The sequence below is a fragment of the Thunnus maccoyii genome, chromosome 17 (genome assembly GCF_910596095.1).
Source record: "Thunnus maccoyii chromosome 17, fThuMac1.1, whole genome shotgun sequence".
NCBI classification, from domain to species: domain Eukaryota; kingdom Metazoa; phylum Chordata; class Actinopteri; order Scombriformes; family Scombridae; genus Thunnus; species Thunnus maccoyii.
Genome location: NC_056549.1, coordinates 14,244,418 through 14,269,719, shown reverse-complemented (window position 1 = coordinate 14,269,719; position 25,302 = coordinate 14,244,418). Strand labels below are relative to the sequence as shown.

General features: G+C 40.4%; 1 protein-coding gene across 1 annotated transcript in view; it reads right to left on the bottom strand.

Annotated features, from left to right (window-relative positions):
* nbas (NBAS subunit of NRZ tethering complex) overlaps positions 1-25,302 on the bottom strand; it is a 160,108-nt gene that overhangs the window by 45,439 nt on the left and 89,367 nt on the right. Inside the window, exons 42-46 of the mRNA XM_042389831.1 lie at positions 18,696-18,919; positions 18,317-18,427; positions 11,592-11,842; positions 6,212-6,552; positions 4,246-4,458 (exon numbers count right to left, since the gene is read on the bottom strand). Of these exons, the coding sequence (XP_042245765.1) occupies positions 4,246-4,458; positions 6,212-6,552; positions 11,592-11,842; positions 18,317-18,427; positions 18,696-18,919 (1,140 nt within the window). The remainder of the gene's footprint in view (positions 1-4,245; positions 4,459-6,211; positions 6,553-11,591; positions 11,843-18,316; positions 18,428-18,695; positions 18,920-25,302) is intronic.

Here is a 25,302-nt window from a genome sequence, read left to right as displayed (position 1 = left end):
ACCTCCCCCAAGAGCCTAATACCTACAAGAAGTAGTTATTTTATTTGGACCACAGCATTTGACCAACATTATTTATCCTGATTTTGGCCTATTTGCTCCCTCTGTTAAATCACATGCAGTCATTTTCAACTCAGAATAGAAGTTTGACAAACAAGTCACTCAGGTTGTAAAATTAAGCTTCATATAGCTCCGTATCATCTCCAAACTCAGATCAATTCTCTGTACCTCTGTCTTGTTTATCCTGTCTCCAACTAGTTCAAAATTCAGCAGCGAGAGTTTTGACAAGGTCAAAAAGAAGGAGCATATTACTCTCATTCTTGTCTCCCTACACTGGCTGCCTGTTAGCTACAGAATTGATTTTAAAATCCTGGTGTTTGTTTACAAGGTGTTAAACAGCTTTGCCCCCTCTTACATTACAGAACTCCTGTCCCCATATCACACTGTCAGAGAACTGAGATCGTCTGATCAAAGACTTCTGTCTGTCCTGAGATCCAGGACAAAGTGTTATGGGTACAGGGCTTTTTTCCCCTTCTTTTGTTTTTGTCTTCCCCTCTGTGTGCTGTGAAGCACTTTGGATCAACTGTGTTGTGTGTAAAGTGCTATATAAATAAAGTTGATTTGATTTGATTTGATTTGATTTTTCTCCTTTCCAATAAAAAGGCTGAGAATCTCACCCTGGAAAAAATTGTATCTGGTCTGGTGTATGTGTGTTTGTGTTAGTGCCTGTGAATTATCAGGATTTAGGATGAGGAACTTGAACAACGGTAACGTCTGTATGTTTCTATCAGTAATGCTTCATTAGTTGGGAGTATTGATTTTTAGTATTTATCCTGGGTAATTTATTGTACAACCACTTTTTTTTCTAGGTATTTAAGAGATGCATGAAGTGTAATACAGTTAAATTATGTGGTACTGTACAACAGCAGCATTGTGTGTCCATGGCAAATTTCCCTCTGGGACAATTAAGGCTTATCTTATCTTATCTTAACATAGAATCTACTACTATCTTAATCTAATTATTTGCAATTTTCTTTGTACACCAAAATGATCTCATCTTAAATTTCCACAACTCATAGTGGTTGTTCTTCATCCATTAACTGAATTGTCAACTTGGTCCAAACATTTTCCCAAGGTAGGGTACGTTAAAACTAAATGTTACTGCACCAACAGAAGAATAAACTAGTTGACACTAGTGGTGATGAAAGCTGCCAAGAGGCTTGAGATAAAGGTCTTCCAAGACTGGTTGACAGAGGCAACTCCAGAGTAAATGGAGAAATAGCAATGGGAAAAAAAAGTCTGAATCTACTGACAGAATGAAAACCCGGGGGTGTGAAATGTTTCAAAGAAACTAGATGCACAATATTGCTAGTAATGCAAGGTTTTGAAGAACATCTGTTATACAGGTGCTGTATCATGTACCACTTTGGTTTCTTGGAAAAGAAAAAACACATTTGACATGTAAATGGCAATTAGTGTCGCCATGGTCACAATGGCTGGGCGGATTCACCCTGAAATGTAATTTTGTCTGGCTATTATGTCACATGGATATGAAAAACAGTGACCCTGGGTCTGGAAACCGGCTATTTACCCTCTCTCAGATATCAATCAATCATTCAATTTTTATTTATATAGCGCCAAATCACAACAAAAGTCATCTCAGGGCACTTTTCACATAGAGCAGGTCAAGACTGTACTCTTTAATTTACAGAGATCCAACAATATATATATGTGGGGCCTGTGAATTTGGTAAACCAGTCTACATTATCTTTTTTAGATCTGGAAAATGCTTACAGTATAAACTTTGAACCCAAGGTATGCTGTGGGAGGTTCTGGGAGGGTATGGGGTGCTTTCCTTAATTCCCTATACACTTCGTGCAAGACATTAACATTCCTGGCATTAAGTCAAGCACAATCAGCGTTGGCAATGGACGCCGACAAGGGTGCCCCTTGTCACCTCTCATGTTTGCAATATTCATAGACAGGAAATTCAGGCCAGGATATTGATATTCATATGATGTATGATATTCCTGATATGATATTCATGATTTATGGCTATCATATATTCCAGATATATGATGTTCATCTTATATTCATAGTTAGAATATCAAGGAAGAGTGTCTATTTGGTAACATTTGGGTGGAATCACTGCTTTTTGTGGATGATAATGATTCTTTTGGCTTAATTTTGATCTCTGAAATGCACTGCAGCAGTCTGCAGCAGGGTGTCACACAGTCTGCTTGCCAAGTTTGAGACCATGGTTGCCTCTCAGTAAAATGTACATCTTTCAGTATAGGTATGAGGGGAAGTACCTGCCGTAAGATGAAGAGCAAAGGTATCTTTGGGTGTTATTCATGAGTGATCAAGAGTTTGAGCACCAGTTAGGGGCAATGGATGTGGTGACGACAGAGCTGAGCTACAAAACTAAGCTCTCAGTTTCTCTGGTGCAATCCTCACCTACAGTATGGTCACAAGTTTAGGATAATGAAAGAGAAATCAAGGATACAAGTGGGAGATATGAGGCTTTTCTGCAGGGTAGCTGGTTTCACTGAAAGTAGCTAGTTGAGGTTGTTTGGGATTCCATTTGGCTGCTTCCTTTTACAGGTGTTGTGGGCATGAGAGACCAGGAGGAAAGTCTGGGGCAGATCCAGGGCTACTCTTACCAGCCAAGGGACTTGAAAATCAATTGATGGAAGGATAGATGGATAGATATGCAGTACATTCTGGTACGATAAGATACTGGAATAAAACCACAAATTCTTTTTTAGAAGTAGCAATAGTGGTAATTTTGCCTGCTGTTTCACTTGGAAGCATATAATCATCGTTGGAATGATTTTCATAATCAGTATGAAAATCATACACAGTATTTGATTCATTGTACCCAAGGAATATGGGAAGGTTTTACTCCAGAAATATAAATTCATATACACATTTGTCCACAGCAAAACGAACTGTCATTATCTTTTCAAGAGATATTTTATGGAGCCAGGATTTCTTCACTGTACCATATACAATATCTGTAATGTGTAATTTGCTGTCCTCATCACAGGTCAAGGCGCCTGTGGTGTCTTCCTCTACAATCCAGTATAATTCCCAGCAGCTGGTCACGTACACTTGATAAATGACCACAGTATAGCCAAACAGAGCCTACAGGGCTCCTTCTATCTATCTTTCTCTACTTATCTGCCCTTTCCTGGTTCTTATATCCTTTTTATTTATCTCCAAGGATAAAATCGCTTCCTGCACCAGTGGAGGGGAAGTTACATTGTAGAGGTTGCAGTGTATGTGTGTGTGTCTGTGTGTGCGCACCTGTGACTTTAGCCTACAGCTATGACTTGTAATGCTTGTATCTTCTTCTCTATTATGGAGCGTATGCGCTTTTAAACGCAGATAAAACAGGGGCTAAACATTATTAACTTGCACAGTGTGAGGGTCAGAAATGACCAGTTTTCATGAGTATCTCATGGTCGCATAGCAACACTCAGCTCGCCAAATCATAATGTCTCTGCCCTCTACCCCTACATTCATTTTGTGCATGCCCGCACACACACACAGCCACAGGGAGGTGACAGCAGGGTAAGTCAGTGTGACTTTGCTTAATGAGATACAGCATGATGTACATACTGTATATACGGCCTTACGGCAGGGCTCATTTGAAACAGCAGCCCATAGATTTACATTAATATACCCTTGACTGGTCCCAGTGAGGCTGGGAAGAGCTTAGTCGAGCAGAACCACCCTGGAAATACACAATTCACACACACACACACACACACACACACACACACACACACACACACACACACACACACACACACACACACACACACACACACACACACACACACACACACACAGATATAGACATCCCCAGACAAAATACATACACACACAATCTGTATGTCAAAATAAAGGTGACCTCATAAACAGGCAAGAGACTGGGATGTGAGAGTGATCAAGTGTATGTTTGTGTGTGTGTACACATGTGTGCGTGTTTGTGTGTCTTGAATAGTTGTGAATAAGTCAGTAAATAAAAAGACTTTTGTTGATTGGCTGATTGGTCAATTTGCCTGTTAATTAACATGGACAAAGATACCAAAATTAACCATGTGCTCCGTGTAGATGATTACTAGTCTAACTCTACAGTATAATGAACTTTTTAGTGATCATTTACCACACATGTACAAAAAGTAGTACCTCTCACTCTCAAAAATAAAATGGATTAAAAGGCTGGCAGATGGGGTCTACCTGCTGGCTGTCTTTGAGTGACAGAATGAAGGCATGGCTCAGAGTGTCCAGGTGGGCTTGTGATTGTTGCAGGTGTGCTAGAGCCTCATCAAAAGTCATCCCTGCTGGGTCCGTCCCTTCACCATCACCTCCTCTCTTCCTGCTCTTCTCACCCAGCTGGCGCAGGGCTTTGGTGGCTCGCTTTATCACCTCCGACCTCGCCTGGATGCTCAGCTGGAGATAGAATAGAGAGGATGGAGGGAATAGAAGGAGGTGGAGGAAAGGGATGAGGAAAGTACATTCAGGAGGGGGTGGGGTCAAATTGAGCAAAGAGAGGGAAAGAGAAGTGCACAGGTTATGTACATTAATTTCAAACTTCACATGTTAAAGAGAGACAATCCATCTGCACCAAAATACCATCAGGAACTTGAGGAGCATGTGTGTGAGTGAGTAAGTGAGAGAGATCATAGCTGCCAGCCTGGTACAATTGATTCTATTCAGTGAGAGCAGGTTCACCAGTCATTCATGGGGAAAAGAGAAGGCCTTTGGCTGTAGGAGGTTTAACTCACTTGCATGAAAGCACACAGGCAGTGAAAAGCACCACACACATACACACACACACACATTCACACCAAGGATACACTTAAGAATCACCCAACTTCACACTTCCAGCTACCTCAACCACATTCTCAGACACAGTTACTCTAAGTTCTGCATTTGCTAGACATCTTCACTCAGACTGTCAGCACTTTTCTCCGCCAGAACATTATGATCACTCAAATGGAGTTTCCTGACAAACCTGTACAATGTCTTCCATAGGTAAGTGTGTACATGCATTTTGTGCGTGAGTGTGTACATACTGTATGCATCTTATAGAGCCAGATATATGAGGGCATTCACAGCCAACATCAGTCAAAGCCTTGGGCAAGGTTTGAAAACAAGCTGGAGGTTGAGCAAGGGAGGATGATCTGAAGATCAATACTTCAGAGGGGGGAAAATGCCAACACACTCCGTTTCCCTTCAAAATATACGTCTAGTAGAAGGTAAGATAAGTCCCAGCCATCCATCTCACCCGTTGGCATTGTGGGAGATGGATGTGGGGGGCAATGGGGGCGTGAAAGGCCCGACAGTGAGAAGGGTCAAGGTTTTCCCTGTGAGGATTCAAAAACGATAGAGAAAGAGAAAGAGGGCAGAGGGAGCTGACAGCGGGTTTCTGAGAGGTAATCTGCATGTTAAAAAGCACAGTGGGAAAACAGTGCCTGCCGGGAATTGGAGTTTAATTGGCTCTGAAGTGGAGAGGTATCAATTAGCGCTCACGGAGTCATAGGAGAAGAGAGGGGGCATAAGACAAAAATGGAAGGTCTGGCGGGGGGTTGGGTGGGGGTGGTAGTGTGCCTGTGTGAAAAAAACAGTGGGCTGCTATTGATAAGGTGCACCGAGGCACTTTAACTCCTCTGCAGGACAATTTTTCAGAGTGCTGTAATTATGTGGCTGACATTTCTTGTGCAATTTTATAATTTCTTTTATAAATCATGACTGGTATGTGCTTTGAGGCGACAGAGTGTGGATGTGGACAGAATAATGTATTTAAAATGAGGAAAAGGGCTTTTGACGTTCCAAAAAATTGAGCCAGGGAAATGAGAGATGGCCGGTCAGACGATGAAGAGTATGGAGTGAAGAATACGACAGTTTGATGTAGTGATTGGAAATCCCCACAATCCTTCCCTTTACACGATATGAATAGTGTCTGGGTGGCTGGCTGGAACCAACTACTGTACCTTCTGTGCCGCAATTACAAATTGTCTGTCTGCCCAACTCCCACTAGTTCCTGTCTGAGACAGCTATAGAGAATAAAGTCCTCTTCAAACTGTGTCATACTACTTTTTGCTTTCTCTGTTTCTTTGCTTTTCACTGTGTACAGTAATCTATATTAAAGAGACAGCTAGCTTTCAAGGAAAACTGAGCAATAAGTCCAATTTAGGCTTACATGTTTGGCTGCATCTGCGGAAAAGGTAATGCTATCAAGGAAGTTGATAGCGTCAGCAGGGACCAGCCTGTCCAGGTATTTGGCACAGGTGTCATAGGCATGGAGGTAGTCTTGATCACTCTGTGGAGGTCTTTTTAGCAATTGGGGGTCTCCTTTCCAAAACAGCTTCCTCAGCCATACTGCGTGGACTCCGCTAGGGGAGACTGTTGCCCCTCCACCACCAGGAACAGGAAGACGATTGGCAAGTTTAGAGATGGACAGTACGTTCTGACTGGTCAGAACTGGTTCTAGAGAAGCCAGTGGATCCAGTGATTCATCAGTCAGCTTGCGGTAGTTCAAGCCTGCAAGAGAGAGAGAATAATTTTCTGAAAAAAATGAATGTAATTACGCATAAAAGCTATTCTGATCACCATTTCTGACATTTAAATAATAACAAATACATTCCTCCAACCTTCTATTTCACCCACTTCTATATAAAAATAACAATAATAATAACATACACTTGCACATATGACATACTGTAGAACTTTGCGCTATTAAATTTATGACATATTGTGGAGTATGACTCACATCTCCAGTGTTTCCAAGTGAAAATATTAAAAAAAAAACAAAAAAAAAACATTGAACTTTTTTCTACTGCTACTCTTAAAATACAGGAGACATAACATGCACTCTAAAAAACAAAAGGCATTTTTAGGCATCATGCATACAGTATTAGCACATATATGTACTTGCCAAGGCAGAATACAACAGCTAAATCTTATGAGTGGCCTTGTATTCAAATAGCATATTCCACACTTCCCTGCACAGAATGTGGCACTTTACATGAGAGGTCTATTTGAAAATGCCTTCTACTATGTATACAGTACATACTACTCTACTGTTTTTACATATAATATGTGCAACCTATATGGCACTTGCAGGATAATTACAGTGATATGCACAGCATGCTCAATATTCCATTACAAGAGAGATGCACAGAAGCAGCTGCATAGAATAGGCTAAAAGGTTGATATGAACAACAAAGCTTGCGTGTGAAAGTGGTGCTGTCAGTCTGCATGCAAAGGTGTACAATTTGTCTGTGGATCTGTCTGTGTGCATCATATCTCCTACCACTGCAGTACTTTGTGTGTGTGTGTGTGTGTTTTGTGTGTGAGAGAGAGAGTTAGTGGCGTGCTCTTGGTCTCCAGCGCTATCAGACAGACACATTACTGTGGCAACACCACAGCCTGTCTGGGCTTTAAATATTTAACACGGGTCTGCCTGTGGGGAGGGCTCTGTCAACGCTGCTCGGGATTCCTCACACACACACTAACACACACATACGCACACACACACACACACACACACAGAAAACCCTTATGAGCACACACTCGCACAATACTTTCAGACAGGCCCAGACGGACACTTAACTGCAGATAAGAGTTACATACACTTACACATGTACTCTCTCTCTGTCTGTCTGTCTCTCCCCTGCCTCACCCACTCTACTCTCTGCCTCCATCTCTTCCACACCCAAGCAGCATCTCAGCCTCTTCCTCAGGAGAGCCCACTCAGACAGTCACCTGGTACTGTGTCTGAAATTGTGATGAATACCGGACACACACAACCTGTCTCTACACTGTCTGAATGCTTCTACGAGTGTGTCTTGTGTCTTCTGTTGAGGACTTAAAATGAGTCATTTTGAGTGTGTGTGTGTCTTATAGTTGGAGAGTGTTAGTAGAAAGTTGGTGGCCCTGGAGACACAACAGCCGGTGTGTCATTTTTGCTTAACAAGTGTGGAAGTGTGGGTTAGGTTTTAACAGTGTTTGTGTATGTGTATATAAGAGAGAGAGACACACAGAGAGTGTTGGTTTGTAAGTGTCACAAAGTCAGTATATGTGTTAATACAGTAATAATCCATTTGGTGTGGACAGTATGCATGTGCATGTGTGTGAGTGTTAATGCGTAGGTCTGGTAGCGTTAATGTTGCTGCAGCTGTGCAGATGACTGTTAGCTAAACCCCTCCTCTGAACGGGGATTGTCCAATTACAGCTAAGCAAGCAGAACTAAGCACAGCAGGTCTGTCAAGCTTTGGATTTCTGTGCATGATAAAGCACCTTGCATGGGGCTTCATCAAGTTGGGGACCAAGAGTTTGGAAGATTTTTTTTCCAGCCTTTGTAAAACCAAAAAGACAAGCGCAAAAGTGTAAGGCATGGTTTAAATAGTGTGTTTATCTGCTCTAATGTAATGCACAATTGTTAACATGTCTGGCTAACTAACTTAATTGTAATTAAGCCTTACTTCTTTGACAAAGGAGGATTTCATTAACCAATTAAACAATTTTTTTTTTTTTTGCAGGGTTTCAAGTTACATTAAAGGACCATTTTGCCTATTTTGAACATTATCTCTAGCTATCTGAATTAGGGATATAGTGTGAAAAATGCCTGCAGTTGTTGTCTGTGTCTCTGGGCCGCAGCTGCAAAATCTGTTGTTCTTCCAGCACCAGTGCCATCGTTTGACATGTACGGTGACGTAGGGGAAAGGAAGAAATACAGGCTATTTCAGCTTCTGCCTCTGGGTAGCCAGGGGGCATGCTCTAGATGCTGTTCAAAAACAAAACTTCTTTGTTCTCTTCGCTTGTATCGCAAACTAGCTATATTTCCAACAGCAAAAATGGCATCCCAAAATATGAGTGCAGAGGATGTTATGGATGAGGATACATTTTACAGTGTTTAGCCTGACTCGGACATTCAGCTGTATTCTTTTGAGCCAGAGTGGGTTTGGTGGTTGGGTGTCAGAAGCTTGTGTGCAATGCATCTGGGTACATGTAGGCACTGCCAGCACAGCTCCGCAAGCGGGAAAACTCAGCTTTCTCGTTCAATATAGCAAACACTGAGTAATTTATTGCTTCAATTGACTACATATACCTTCAACACTGATTGGACAGCCACATAAAAAGTGGTGAAATTTCCCTTTAAGAAAAAGATCAGTTCACAGCAAACACATCCATTGTCTAGTCTTAACCCACTGTGTGAAAGTCAGTCCTGACAGTAACAGAGTATAGGTTCTGTTCTTTTGCTCCTCTGCTGTTTTATTGGATTTGTAAAGTTTACACTGCAGCAACGCCAGCCTGCATTACCCCAGAATAGCCCAGCTTGCCTAACACATTAGCTCTCTAAAATGGGGTTCCTCAGCCTTGGCATTGATTCTACAAGTCTCTGGAACTCTTCTGGAGGGATGAACACCATTATTCAAAAAGATATTCCCTCATTTGGTGTTTTGATGATGGTGGTGGAGAGAGCTGCCTCAGTCCAAAATCTCCCATAGGTGTTCAACTGGGTTGAGATCTGGTGAGTGCCAAGGCCATAGCATATGATTCACATCATTTTCATACTCATCAAACCATTCAGTGACCCCTCGTGCCCTATGAATTGTGGCATTGTCATCCTGGTAGAGACCACTCCCATCAGGACAGAAATGTTTCATCATAGGAAGGTGAAGGTGATGACTCAGAACAACTTTGTATTGATTTGCAGTTACTCTTCCCTCTAAGGGGACAAGTGGACCCAAACCATGTCAGCTACATACCCCCCACAGCATAACAGAGCCACCGGATCCCCTCACTGTAGGGGTTAAGCATTCAGGCCTGTACTGGTTTTTCCTTTAATTTGTCACCCGTCTGTATAATACCAGGACTTATTAGCTCTACTATGCAATGGAAGAACAATGTTGTTCCTTTATTTCCACACCTTCCGCATTGGGTCATCATGTGGCGAGGATGTTGCCTTTTTGGCTACAACATGCAGCTTTAGCCTCAGTCTTTTAGCACAGTATCCAGGTGCATATTTAGTCAGCTGGAGGCATTAAAAAGTTAACCAGACAGAGATGATGTTTTTGACCAACTCATGAAGTTAATGTTAGCTTAATTAGTTGGCTGGCTACAGCTGATGAATCTGCATGTGACAGTCTCCATTTCAACCCGCAAAATCAACAGTCATGGGCTAGAAATGAGAAGCTGCTTTTGTTTATCTCTGTCTGAAGTAAATCAGCCACCATTATCATGGTACTTTGCCATGTGAGAACAGAAAGCTTGAGATGTAGCAATAGTAACAAAAAGGTCGGAACTTAGCAAGTAGTCAAATTGTAAATATAGTGACATGCCACCGTGATTGTGTATGAGTAAACCGAAATGAAGCAGTGAAAGAGTGAGCTTAAAATAAAGTGCATTTTTTATTAGGCTTATGTGTGTGTATGTGATTGCTGTATGTGTGTGTGTGTGTGTATATGTGTGTGTGTATGTATGTTAAACAGAGACACGTGTCACCGGTAAAAGCTGTGGTGTTATCAGGAGCAGAAGGAGGAAGTGAGGCGTGAAAACGACACCCGGTTGACCTTTACTGAACTTCACAGAGAAGTGACACCACCTCCACATGTACACAACAAACTTTGAGTACTCTAGACTGAGCGCTGAGCCGGTGACACGCTGCAACCTGGCCATAACGTCCTTGGAAAGGGTGGTGCCACAAAAATCTAAGTCGAAACAGCACCTTGCTACGAGGCTGTTGCTGTTTCAAGAGCTAGGTGTGTCAGGTAGATTGACAGCTACATGAAACACAAAGCTGGAGTGCTTCCCTTGTTATTTACAGGAAAATGTGAATAGTTTTGTCTGTTTCAATCCTGCTACTTTTCAATTTTGGAAACTTACATGAGAGCTGGTAGAGAAAAAGAGGAGGACGAAGATCAAAGGACGAGACGAGGTAGAGATAAAAGATAATATGTGTACAACAGAAAGTATGGGGATGTCACCAGAGGTGTTTCATCTGTCATTCAGAGAGAAATATCAGCATTTTTGCCAGTTTTATTCAGCTGTTGAATGTTTTTTTCAGATTCTAATGGACAGCATCAGTGTTTCAGATGCTATCGACTGGCCAAAAGGCATGAGTCTTGCAAATCGGACTTGATTTCTTGACATTAAAGGCTTGTGGTTGATTTGCACCAACAATAGAGGTTTTTGCCTTTTACTTCTCAGAAAACAGCATCATTTAGCAAATGAGTGTAACAACCAAATTAATTCCTTTCTTCATGAAATCTCTCCCTTGTGTTGATGATTTTCACAAATAAGGAGAATTACTGACTTTCAAAAGCAAGAACAGTTGACTGTATCATTCAAAAGACTATTAACTGATTACAGTGAAATATGTTTTCAATAGTGCTGTATTCAGTACTGACTTCATCATAATACTGCAAAGCAGGGAGGGGAATTAAGATGCAAACTGGTTACATTTTTGTGCTAAAACAGGCATATTATCCCTGCCTTTGTCCTTCCTTTAAACAACCCTCTAGTTATGCAGCAGTTGTGCCATCTGCATCACAGCGACAGAGAAAAGTTTATCTTACCATTGGCAACAGCTTGAAGCTTCTTGAGTAGTTTGACATGGGAGTCTGGCTTGATGGTGGTGGTAGTGTAAGGTTCACAGCCTGCAGCGTCTAATAAGGTATAGTAGTAGAGCAGGCGGCCCAGGTCTGTTCCCTCCACACTGGGCAGAACATACTTGTTCATGTGGCTGTAAAAGGCCTGAGGGTTACCCTTCAAAGTGCCAAACAGACCAAGGGACTCACTCCGGGATTCAATATCCTTGGTGGAAAGACTGGAGGAGAGGGAGGAAATAAACAGAGAAAAAAGGAGAAGAGGATATACATAAGTGTATGTAACTGAATAGTTTTGACAATTTCAAATGGAAAGTAATACTTGATGAAGTATTCATACCAATAAATACACACAACAATAATCCAGCCAATCCCAAGTTCAAAGCTTTTACATTTGCTGTTGTAAACACCTGCTGTCTGAGATATGTCTTCTCTATGGAAATATCCATTGGTACACAAGGTTTGAAGCACTTGAAGCTTCTGGAATCAGAAACAGCAGTTTGGTTGAAAAAACAAATCGAGATCTAAGTAGTTCACATAGCAGCAGTAGCCACTGTGCCTGAAAAAGATAAGAAAAGACAGAAATACTGACAAAAAACCCCCTGAATTTCATGAGCAGGAAATCAAAGGAAGAAGACAACCGGTACTGGAGACAACTTGGTTGCAAAGTAATTTCTGGAAACTGCAGCAGATTACAGCTAAGGATGGTCAGCTCTGACATAAAAAAAGCAAAATGGGGACAAATTGTTAAAAAAAAAGGGGGAAGGAAGGATGTGATCAGTGTTGTGTTCAGTGAGTGGAAACCTTTTTAGCGATTTGTTCAAGTTGCACACGAGTTGTTTTCAAAAACACGCCTTGCCACAGAACTAAAAGTCAACAGCAGCAGGTGGTGTGAAGAATGAGAGGACAAATGAAAAGAACACAAGCAAAACACCAGAGAGAGATGGGGAGCGGGGATAAACAAAAACCCTCTGAGAACTGCAAACAAAAGTTAAACAAGGAAAGACACAAAGAATGAAACAGCGAAGGCGAGGTAAAGCTAGTTACTGCTAGTCACTGAGGGGCTTTGAGCAATCTGTGGATGTCTAAGATAGTGTTAGTGTGAGTGCAAGGCTGTTTATCTGTCAGAACGGGACAACATCAAAGAGGAAAATGTTTCCTCTGGGTTCTCCATCAGAGCTAGCTGGGAGGCTTTCACTAATGAAAAAAACATAGTAAGTGGCATTAGTGCAGCTGTGGAAGCAAATGACAATAAGCTCAATAATGTAAATAACACTAATCATCCTCACAACAGGGACTCTAATAAGACTGGAGTCAACAGAACAACTGACTCAAAGTAAAGACTCTCTCAGTCACTTTCCCTCATGTCTCTTACCTAAGTGCACGATCACAGAAGCAGCCTGAGACCCCAATCAAAGTCTTTCAGTATTTAATCACATTAGTTCCAAAGTGACTGAAAGCATCAAGGCAAGAGAACAATGGGCGAGAGAACAATGGCAACTTGTCCAGGTACGACTGTTTGAGGAGTGTTAAGAGTTTTCCATGACAGGTGCACACAAGGAAACGTCAATGCTCGTACACACGCAAAAAATATGTGATGCCCGGATTGCGCTCAGCGTTCATGTCAAGCTCTGCTTTAGCTGAGCATCAGCAGTGTGTTACTGTAGTTCTTCAAAGCCGGGTTGTCATTTCCTTTCTGTCTTCCTTCTCGATCCAGTGAAAAAAAAGGTGTTTAGTGCCTCTCTTTGCTCAGGTTGTGAGCACCTCCTCCCTTCTCTCTTCGGCTTTCAGCATCTCTTTGTCCCACTGATGGTTTTATTACTAGTCTACTGCACGCTTGCTGTGCTCCCGCTTGTTTGGTGGCATTTCTCTCTGTACACAACACAGTTTCCCACTCTATCTCTGTTGTGTTCATGTGGATGTAATATCAGGAGCTTCTCATTACAATCTCCTCTTGTTCATTTCAAAAGCCAGAGTGAGGAACCGATTTATTCCTCTGTGCTGTTCTATTCTTCTCTCATCCCTCTATTCTTTCTTTCTTCAAGGGGACTTTTTCCCCCCAATCCTGCATTACCATATTTTGTTAGTTGTCTCTTCCACCATGTCCGAACTAAAATAGGCCGCATATGAAATTCAGAGGCATATTTAATTGCCCTGATAATCAGACAGCCAGAATTAAACACTAGGGGGGCTTTTGCCGAGCAGTGATGATTATTCAGCAAGTCACTGTTGTTTGAATTTATGCAAACTATATTTTTTTATGATCTGTGTGGCTAATTTGTTAACAAATTACTGTCCAGCAAGGGGTTGTGCTGTGCACATGTTTTTGTGCTGTAGAATTCAGTGCAGGAAAAGAGCACACTGTAATTGTCTTTTCAAAAGGACAGTGAGAGGCATACAGGTGATTTACTTTTTCATTATGATGCAGTTTGTTTATGTTTCCTGTCACACATTTATACACACTCATATCCAGCTTGCATGAACACTGATTAGTCACACACCATCTGCAGACACTGATGATCAAATTAGCATTATCATTAGCAAAGAGTACAGTTTACAGTACAAGTAACTCAAGCCCACCTACAGAAACACTATACAAAGTCACGCTAATTAAAACATACATTCCTGAGACATAATCTTGAATAAAATACACAGCACAAGTACACATACAAGTACACTGTATATGAATAATTTTATCAATAGCAAAGTAACCAGACTAAGAGTCTACAGCCATGCTAACAGCTTTGTGAAGCTGTAGTGGCACAGCAGTGCTTAGTGGAGCTAAATGCTAACACCTGCATGCTAACATGCTCACAATGCCAATGCTAACATGCTAATGTTAAGCATAAAAAGGTTGACCATGTTGAGCAACTTAGTCAAGCATGTTAGCATTGCAATTGGCAAAACATAACAAATTAAAAAATTTAAAAAGATCACCAAAGTTATCACAGCTTCTCTAAACAAGTTTAAGATACTAAAGATTGTATCACAAGTATATTTGATTTATAAGGTACCAGATCAGAAGGTGGTGGAGAGTAAAAGCAGCACAGCCAGTCAACAGTGACATGAGGCAGTTAGAACAGCGGGGCAAATAAAGAGCTGATGGCATAAGTGGACTGACTGCTTTGTTCCAAGTGTCAAACGTGATTGCCCAAGTGCCATGCATGTGGCATGTCTTGCCTAAAATAACTTCCTATTCAGTTCAGCCAGAAATAGTGAAATCATTAGTGAACCAAATGTAATGCAGTACAGTTGCATTCAGCGATCCAGGTACTGCTCTTCGTGGTTCTCCCCTATGACTTCAACAAGCATGCTAACAGTCATGTTCCAGGTCATGGTCATGCTCCAGGCTTGTAGAGTTTCTGTGGACGGCACATCAATAACCCTTAAACGGCAGAACCAACAGCGCAAAACAACTGCGGCTGAACACAGAATTGCACTGTACCTAACCTGTGCATAGCAACAGCACGATCCCCATTCCCACTCATCAGGATACTAAGCACACTCAAATGAAGACGCAACATGATACATGCCTGCAGTAGCTTAATATGAGATAAATATTGAAATACTTAAATGTAGTATGTCCAGGACAGTATGATGCAAACAACAGCATGCATTTTAAGGTGACAGCTTGACAGTTACAGTTGCAGCATGTCAACATCATCATGTATAAGAAGCAGTGTCAGTTTTAGAAATTACCCAATACTGAAAATCAGTCACTTCACAATGTTCTTAAGGAATTGATATAATGTGCATGCCACAAGGTCCATGGAAGGTGAAATTAGAAAGTGCCTGGTGTAGACAGAGCAGCTTAGATGTAAGGTTCAGATGACGTTTGGACCGACTTGATCTATATCAACCAGTATTTTGATACTGGCACAGCAGGAATCACAGAGAGAATGATTAGCCTTTTTGCAGTGGCAGGAACAAAAAACCTGAGAGCAAGAGACACTTTCAATTGATCCAGAACAAGAAAAGTTCTTATCTGGCAGTGTTACAGACTAGATAGTCATATCACTTTGCCAGCTGCGGAGCCAAATAGTTATGATTGCACAGTATAGTGTGTAACACTGCCAATTTGCTGATATAATTTGAACTTTTATTTGCCAGATGTGTGTTTTGATTGAACAGGCACAGAATTCCAAGGCATCCTGCTTCTCTGAGGAGTCCTCATTAGGCTCAAAGCAAACCACATGTTGAGGGTGAATCAGAGGGAAGAAGGTACCACAAAAGACTATTTATTTCTCATCATGTGCAAACATTGATCTACACAGAAAGCAGCACAACTGGTCAGCAGCTGCCGGTGACGGGTAGCAACTGATTAGCTTGGAGCTTGGAGTGGTGTTGTTTGAAATGTCAAACACGATTGTTTTGTTTGGATCAGCAGATGTGGGACACATAATCTGTGTGTGCACTGCCTGAAGTAATGCAGGTTTGATTTATTTAACCTAAATGTATTAACTAAACCCTGAAAAGACCTACAACAACAAACCCAGCAAGACAGGTTATGTTGTAAGCTGTCTTTAACGCGTAACACTGGTAACAAATTCTTGATGTTTTGATGAAAACATCCCCAGTTATTTGTTTCCTAACACAGTATTAAGCACAAAAAGACAATGCCTGAAACTGAAATAAACCACAGATACCTAACAGAACAAAGTCAGAAACGTGTTTGGATCAGGCAAAGCCAAACAAAATATTTTAAAAAATGAATCTGGATGGTTTAGTTTCGAGCGAGAGGACGACATTCACAGCACAAAGAAAACGGACATAGAGTACAACTGAATTGACAGGTGAGTTGTGAGAAGCACGTCATCACCTTTCTGTTTTTGTCATCTAGTCATTTAAATGCTTTAATAGCCATCATTATAGTGTCGATAAAACTGGCAGAAATTCATGTCCCTAAAGGGCTCTTGTGTACATCTACAAAGACCTACACACACAGAGAGAGAACAGCTGACGAAGGTGGCGTTTAGCAGCGCATTGATTCCTCTAAAACGTTTATTTTGTGTTAATAGGACTGTCTCAGGGACACTCTGGCTGTATCATCCATCTCCTCTTCCTCCATCTATCTGGCCCTTCCTCCCCTCCTCCCTCTCTGCACACACTGATTCTGTGGGTATTTCTCTACCTAAAGACCTTTTCGCTGCATCCTGTATTTTTTTTAAACACTTAACGATGAACGCTCAGCATATTTCTACTCATTTGACCTGAAATAAATTTCTGCATTTTTTTCCATATGTCACCATCAGACCATGCTATTACCATATCTGCTGCAGATATCTACAGTATAGTGGCATCAGCACTTCGGTCAATATCAGGATGAACTTTCAATGTATTTCAGTAACAATGAATTTCCCCTGCATTTACATCCAATACCCCTAATACTCACGGTTAAATGCAATAAAAAATAATAATAGTTGTGTCCTTCTGAAACAGCGTGATGTTTGATTGGAATTAATTTCAATCATTGTATAATTAGTCAAGGTGCTTTGTTTTGTACAGTAAAATAAATTGCTTGATGAGTACTTACAGTTCCCTCAGACAGGTTTTAAATATTAATACAAAAATTAAAAATTAAAATTTATTAGTACTGTTTTCTCAGAGCATCCTAAATAATTAGGATGAGTGAAATTCAAAGAACAAATTTCCCTACAGGGATCAATAAATGTCTAACTTACATCTTGCACTTGGGCTTCTGTCTGTATGAATCTTTTTCCTATTTCTATTATTCTCAGCATCCATCCATCCATTAAATCAATATACATATTGCAGATGCTTCTAGTCAAGATTATAGTATCAATATTCTTCAAGGATTTGTTGTGACCTAGAGATTTTGGTAGATACACACACACACGCACACACACACACACACACAGACACACACACACACACACACACACAGAAGCTGTGGTAGGGTTTGAAGAAGGTATTGGTTGTAATTTATTGTTAAGTGGAGTCCATGCACCATTTCCTTATATCGGAATGCGACAGGAGGATATTTATCACAGATGCACACACGTGTGCACAACTCTCTCTCTCACACACACACACACACACACACACACACACACACACACACACACACACACACACACACACACACACACACACACACACACACACACACACACACACGCATCTCAGCTCTGCTGAAAAGGCATTCTATTAAAACAAGGAAAGGTGCAGAGCTGGTCACATCCCTGGCTATGAAGTCAGAGAGCAAATAAATTATGGAAATAGACTCTGACACACACATCCTCTCTCCCTCTAAAACACAAACACACACACATTCACAACATGTTTGATTTACTCTGGGGTGTTTTAAGCATGCTTTTTATGTTGGCAAGTTTTGCTGTAACTCAGAGGCAGTGGTGCTACTTAAATTCACCTTTTTTCCATGACACTTTTCAGATATTGAACACAGAACAACACACAAACAGAACTAATCAGACATGGGAATACATAAGTTCATGCAAGCGACATGTGTGTCTTCATCAAAACACAAGTGCTGGTTTTAAATGTATTTTAGGGGGCATTTAAGTATCAAGTATTTCAAACTGATGAGACGATGTGAAATAGCAAACATCAGTAAGTAAAAGAAGATGAAAAATGCACTGGGAGAGCTTATGTGATGGTGTTTGTATATTTATGTGAGTGCGTGTGTGTGTGTGAGAGTGAGTGTGTGCATGTACCCGCTATCTGTAAAGAGGAACTCGAGGTGAGTCATGTAGACCTCCCACAGAGGAACACTGTAGCGCTTAGCCAGAGACACAGAGATTTTGTACACGCTGTCATCCAGTGTCCTAAACACATGTAGACACACAAGTAGAGAGGAGGGGGAAAAAAAAGATCAAATTTTATCACATTAAAGCAGAGAGAGCTATAACTCCCACTCACATGCATATGTGGTACAAAAAGTGCAGGTGTTTCCAACCAAATAAAACACTACAGTACATCACAGTGCCTACTGTATATATACGATTAATTATAATTATTACCATTAACCCAAACACAAAGCAAGATGAGTCATTCAGTTGCAGAAACATGGTCCTGGGTCCCCTCCCTACTTACTCTGTGAGGCCCAGGATGGTCTCCTTCTTGTAGTCAGAGTCGGAGCTGAAGCGCTGGACATCCACTCCACGACCCAGCCCTTGTAACACCTGGGCCTGCGTAAAGTCCGTCAGTCGCTCGTTGTACACATGCAGCTGGCTGATCAACTTCTGCAGTTCCTCCGGCCAGCCCGAATATGCAGACACATGCTGTGTGACCAATCGAATCAGCTCCTTTGGGTCAGCCTATGAAAAGGGGAATAATTCATCCATTAACACAACAAATAGACTTCTGAATAAGTTATTTCATGCTGGTAGCCTCACAGGGTAAAAGGATACAAAGTGGATATTGTGCTAAAGATCAAATTTGGTAATCCTGAGTATGATTATCCTGCCCACTACAAACACAAATAAGCATCATGCTTTGCTTTACAATAGGCTGCATGTTAAAAGTATTTGCCAACAAAATGTGGCAGAATCTACATGTGTGTGTGAAACCTCCAAAATGTTTTCTTGGTAATATGAAAAAATGTGTAACAACTTAAAAAAGAAGAATAAGATTGGATTTATTGTATTTGCCATATGATGGAGGTGGCTTGCAGTTTCCCAATTTCTATTGGTATAATTGTGCCGCAAAATTAACAGCAACAATGCTTTGGTTCTTAATTTTTTCAGAAATTCGTTGGGTAAGAATTGAAAAGAATACAACAAAACAAAATGTGCTGAAACGGGAATTACACACTACACTTATTGTTCTATATAACAATGTCAAGCTGTCAATATTTGAGGAGTGAAAATAAAAGAACATTTCCAATACCCACTTTTTAAAATATTTACAGTTATGTAATTTTATAGCTAAAACACAGCATCACTCCTAAGCTAAATTTTCATTCATTGTTACTTTCTTACTCCTATGATTCATCATTAAGTAGAAGACTAGCTCGGAGTGGCGAAGAAATAATTGAGGCAGAGTGGAAACATATTTGTTAATACCAGGTTAATGCTATTAAGTTCAATCCAAACCTCCCGGGGCAGTGAATTAAATTGAAGTAGGACAGAGAAACCACTATATATCACTTATCATGGGAATGTCCTGTTATCAAAGATTTTTGAAAGAATGTGGTATATATTGTGTTTCTCATATTGACCATGATCTTCCTTTGTGTCCCAGCTTATACCTATTTGGTATATTTCCTTTTGTATATTACACCATAAACAACAACTTGACTACTTTTTCATACTTGTCAGACTTCTTATTTACCATATTTTTACCTTATTTGCTTTCAAATGCAGTTCTTTCCTATAGAGCGATAGAAGAGGTGCGCTACACTGTTTCAGCCAGGTTTGACCAAAAGCAAACTTCCGTTCAGGCTTATCATTAAACCATGTCACACACTGAGCTTCAAACAACCTGCAGCGTGTGGTATCTAAAACTTCACAGGTCCTCCGCCGCTTTGCCGTGACAAACTAATGAGGCTATTTTCAAAAATGGCTGTAATTTTCAAAAAAAAAAAAAACAGCAGAAAAGGATAGGGGTAGGCCAACTATCCTGGCCTTACTTCTATAATTTTGTTTCCAGGAAGACATTGACTGCTGCACCTGAGTTAAATCAGGCAATTCAATATGCGCCTTTTTTCCTGCATGCCTCGAAAATATGGGTAAATGTATCAAGAACCATAATTGCTACCGTGATTCAGGCCCATGGGGAATTCGACAGTGGATACACATTTATGATTGAGTGTCATGCGCAGGGAGAGGTAGCTGAATGTTGTATTGCTCTCATCACCTCTGTTCTAATTAAATGAGCTCCTGAATTTGGTTTTTGGCATCTTATATGCTGTCGCCCAGCAGGATGAGATGGTTATTTGTTGATCTTATTTGCATAAGGTAATTATGGCTGCTGGAAATGTGTGTGTATGTGTGTGTGTGTGTGTGTGTATCTCTTCCTGCTCTAAGCATGTGTATATGTGTATGTCCTTAGATGTGGCCTTAGTGGCAATCATGGTGGCAGATTCACAGTTCAAAAGCAGGACAGAAAGGAGAGTGAGGAGAATAGGTAGAAAGGGGAGAGTATTAAAAGAGTATGGACAAGACGTCAGAAGGGGGGAGGAAATAGGAGAGGAGAGGAGAGGAAGGAGGAGGATGGTATTTGTTAATGCTGGCACCATTTTGGACAGCATTTTCAGACAGGGAAGAATGACAGAAAAGGGAGAACAGAGAGTGAGAGAAGAAAGTCTGCTGGTAGTGTGATGGACAGGCCAACGTTTGAAGAACTTCATTGAAATAAGGCTTTCATGCTGAAATGCTGTTTGTATTCTCTCTCTCTAACTTTTTCTGTCATTCATCTACGGTCTTTATCCTTTCAGGCTATCTGGATTATATTCTGGATGTATCCCCACATCCTCCCTCACCTCTCCAAACAGTATTTTTTCTTGCATATCTTAAATTCTCTAGCCTTCCTCCCTTGTTACTAAAGAATCTGTAGAATATTTCTAATAAGTATTCTTTGCAATCCAAATTGTCTGCAAATTAAGAAAAGGCAACACTAATTCCTCATTTTTTTCCCTTCTTCTTTTCTAATTACTTGCTTACTTTCTTTCCCAATATCTTAAAAAGCCACTTCTAGTCGTTCATCAAAGGGAAGAATGTATAAACTGTATGTTAAGTGTAATTGCATGAGGTAGAGTGTGATGTTACACAGCTGGGAGGAAGCCAACTCTCTCCAACTCCCCTTTAGCTATTCCACTGCTGCCACAGGCTCTTTTCTCTGTACTTCCCTCCTTCCTGTGATGCTGCTTGAGAGGGAACAGTTTAAAAATAAAAAGTCTACATCTCTGTCTCAAATCTCTCATTTGCTCTCTCATTTTCCATTTTCTTAATTTCCTGCGTTATTATATTTCAGTCAGAATTCTGCACCCATCAAGGAATCCTTTTGCCTTTTCCAAGCTGCATGGTTGAATATGGGAGATAAAATAACGCTGTAGTAACTATTTGAGTTAGTCAATATTATTTTATGTAATTGATTAAAGTTACATTGTCAGTCACATTAATCTTTTACCATCCACTGTTCTACATGTGGGACACAGCACTATAGGTAGAGCTTTCACAGACTGTTGGTACTATGAAAAGTTTCACAAATTTGATCTTGTAAAATGTGTAAAGATTGATTCTCTTGAACTCAAGAAAGAAAAAAGGTTGAGTGAATCTCCATGCTAGCATGCTGATGTTTGTCAGGTATGTTTACCATATTCACCATTTTAGTTAAGTGTGCTAGCATGCTAACATTTGCTTATTAGTGCAAAACACAAAGAGCAGCTAAAGCTCATGCGAATGTAATAGTTTTTCACGCATTTGATCATAAACTTAAGTATTGGACAAACTGATATTTTGACCTAATAATGATGCTAGATCAAAAATGAAGGGATCACCAAAGTTATTATAACTCACCTTGTGGGGAACATGAATGTCTGAACCAAATTTCAAGGCATTCCAGCCAACAGTTTTTGACATTTCACTCGAAAAATTGTCACCCTCAGGGTGGCACTATATGAAAAGTCAGGGGATCACCAAAGGATTCATCCTCTGTGTACCATGAATATTGTATAAAATATCTTGGCAATCCGTCTAATAGTTTCTGCAATATTGAGCCTGGACCAACCAAAAAACTGACAGACCGAACAACGATGGAGTCCTGCCACTAGCATTAAGAAAAATGTGGTATCTCCCTACCTTCCAAGTAGGGCTGCAACTAGAGATTATTTTCATTATCTTTTTCATTATCAGTTGTTTGGTCCATAAAATGTCAGAAAATGGTGAAAAATGACGATCACTGTTTCTCAAAGCCCAAAAGTTGACGTCCTCAAATGTCTTGTTTTGTCCAAAACCCAAAGATATTCAGCTTACTGTCATAGATAACTAAAGAGACCAGAAAATATTCCCATTTGAGAAGCTGAAATCAGAGAATTTGGACATTTTTTCTTAAAAAATGACTCAAAACAACTAATAGATAATAAATAGTTGGTGATTAATTTAATAGTTGACAACTAATCGATTAATGAGCTAATCGTTGCAGCTCTACTTCCAAGCAGTCTGGCAATCCAATAAATCCATGTCTAAATGCATTGCAGGGGTCTCACAATCAAAAACAGTCATTTGTTTTAATTACAATGAAGCACCCCCAAAAGACGTTGTCTATTACATTCTCAGTGTGATACAGTTATGTGCATGTTATCATCAGATCATCAATGCCACACACACACACACACACACACACACACACACACATACAAAATCGCTAAGCCTAACTTGGTATTTCACACTCTCTCTCTCTCTCTCTCTCTCTTTGTGTGGTAAGGCTCACACAGAGGTTATGAAGAAACAGACATGCCTTCCCCCTCTGGAGAGTAAGCTAGTAATGATCTTAATGGGTTGTATTTATGTTATGCCTAACACTTAGCTATACAGTCAGTGGACTCATTAGCACTAATTCTGCAAATGGTGTAAACAGTATGTGCACATAATTAGGAGGAATGCAAAGGGGAGAGAAACGGAGCACCAATTTTGAAAGAATAATCACTCCACAAACGGGCTCGGCTGCACTGTGGGTCATAATACACCATGAAAGGGACTGATCACAAGCATGATACATGCCTGCAAAAAGGACAGCAAAGACACGAGCAAGAGGAGCAGCAGTAACTTAGCACAGTCAAGGCTACTGCATCAAAGATTTAGAATCTACTTAGTCTCAAACATTCCCATTCAACTGCAACGGTGCATTTATAGTGCATATTTGTCTAATAGGGCCCTTTCTGCAGCCACTCTGCTCTACAGGGCTCCCATGGGTAAAATATAGACTGCTAATGATTGTGGTACACGGGTGCAATTTGTGCAAAAAGAGGGAAGCTAAGTCATTGGGTCTATGGTGCTTTTCTGTGATGGAGAAGTCATTCAGTCTAATTCATTATTCCAGTCAATTCAACAACAGGGAGTTGGCTCAGTGGTCCGACACTTCCAAGGTCAGCTCCTGCAACCGGCAGTTTGAATCCTGTCGTTACCATGAATTGAAAAGCATTTGCAGTGGCAGCAGGTGATGTAAAATGTCACTAGATGTAGGCAAAGTGCTGTTCTATCAAGTGATCTCAACGCTATTAGGGAAATGCTTTCATCTTTGCTCCTAATACAAATTCCATCTAGTGAGTGCTTTGGTAAACTTTTTGCTTTATTGTTAAAGTCTGAAAAACTTAAAACTGTCGACACTGCTCAGATTGCCTTCAGGTAGAAGAAAAAACTAATTTATGTACTTAATAAAGATGAAAATAGTCTTTCCAATTCAGTGACTACCTGTGAACTGAAGGAAAAGCATCTGTAACAATTTGTGGGATTTTATTATAAAGCTAACTGTTGTAATTAGATGCTCAAAGAACTAAGCAGTTTTTCTGCATCATATACTTTAAAGTCATAATCTGTTTGACTAAAGTACAACTGTGTATGTTTTAAATGCATGTTTGTGTGTATGTGTGTGTGTGTGTGTACCACAAGTGCCAGTGATCAATACTCAGTGAGAGAATGGCGACTGCAGGCAAAGATTAATCCTCGAGTGAAAAATCTCAATCTTTTTACTCAGCACCTTGCTATACAGTGGCTGCACATTCACAGCTACAATTACGCTTAAAGAAAAGCATTTTCACACACACACACAATCAAGGAAAAACTAACAAATTCAAAAATTGACAAGCACAGGTAAACAGACCTTACCTAACACTTACATAAACAGGGGATATTGTGCAATTTTGTGTAAACACCACCAGCAGAACAATTATAGTAAAGAGCGCCTCTGTTTCGCAAACGAGCGCTTTAGTCGGTATAATGAAAACTTCCAGTGCGAGCGAGTGGAAATCGGCTCATTATGCCTCGGGGAATAATGGAAACCCATCCTCTGTGTCACTGAGCCTGGTGCTGCTCCGTCATGCCTGGAGGCCGTTATCAGATAGGAAAGTAACAGTTAAAGATCTTGAAAGTCAATAGTGGGCACCAGAATCTTCAAGAGGCAGAGAGATGGATGTTGTAGGCCTCTGTACCTAGTAAATCCTTGACAGTTTAATAAGACTAGGAAAAAAAAACAGCAATATTCAAAATGCAACAGAAATGGTTTCAGAGTTCTCTTGTTGCAAAATCAATAGATAGTTCTTTAATAGATAGTACATGTGTATAATGTTGAAATAACTGGTGTAGCTTTCTAAATTTGGCAAATCTTATGTTATTGCTGCTACTAGATCAAAATACTAAATAAAAGGTCCTGTGTCAAAACTATTAAGTTGATAAACTTAACATGAATCAAAGCTTAACTGGAAGAATGCAACTCCTGATGATGACATAACACAATCAGCTGATCATTTTACCAGACAAGACTTGACTTTACTGTGATTGTACAATGGTGTTACAGTGAGCAGTTTCTTTTCTTACAAAGTCTTTGGTCCAGTACAGACACTAGCACAAAAGCCAAATTTAATTTTGGCCTGTTATTAAGTTACTCATGAAAATAATGTGAAATAGCGACAGCTGACATGACCTGCCACCAGTGAAGAAATTACAGAAGATTACAAACATGACAGGTTGCTACCTGAATATTT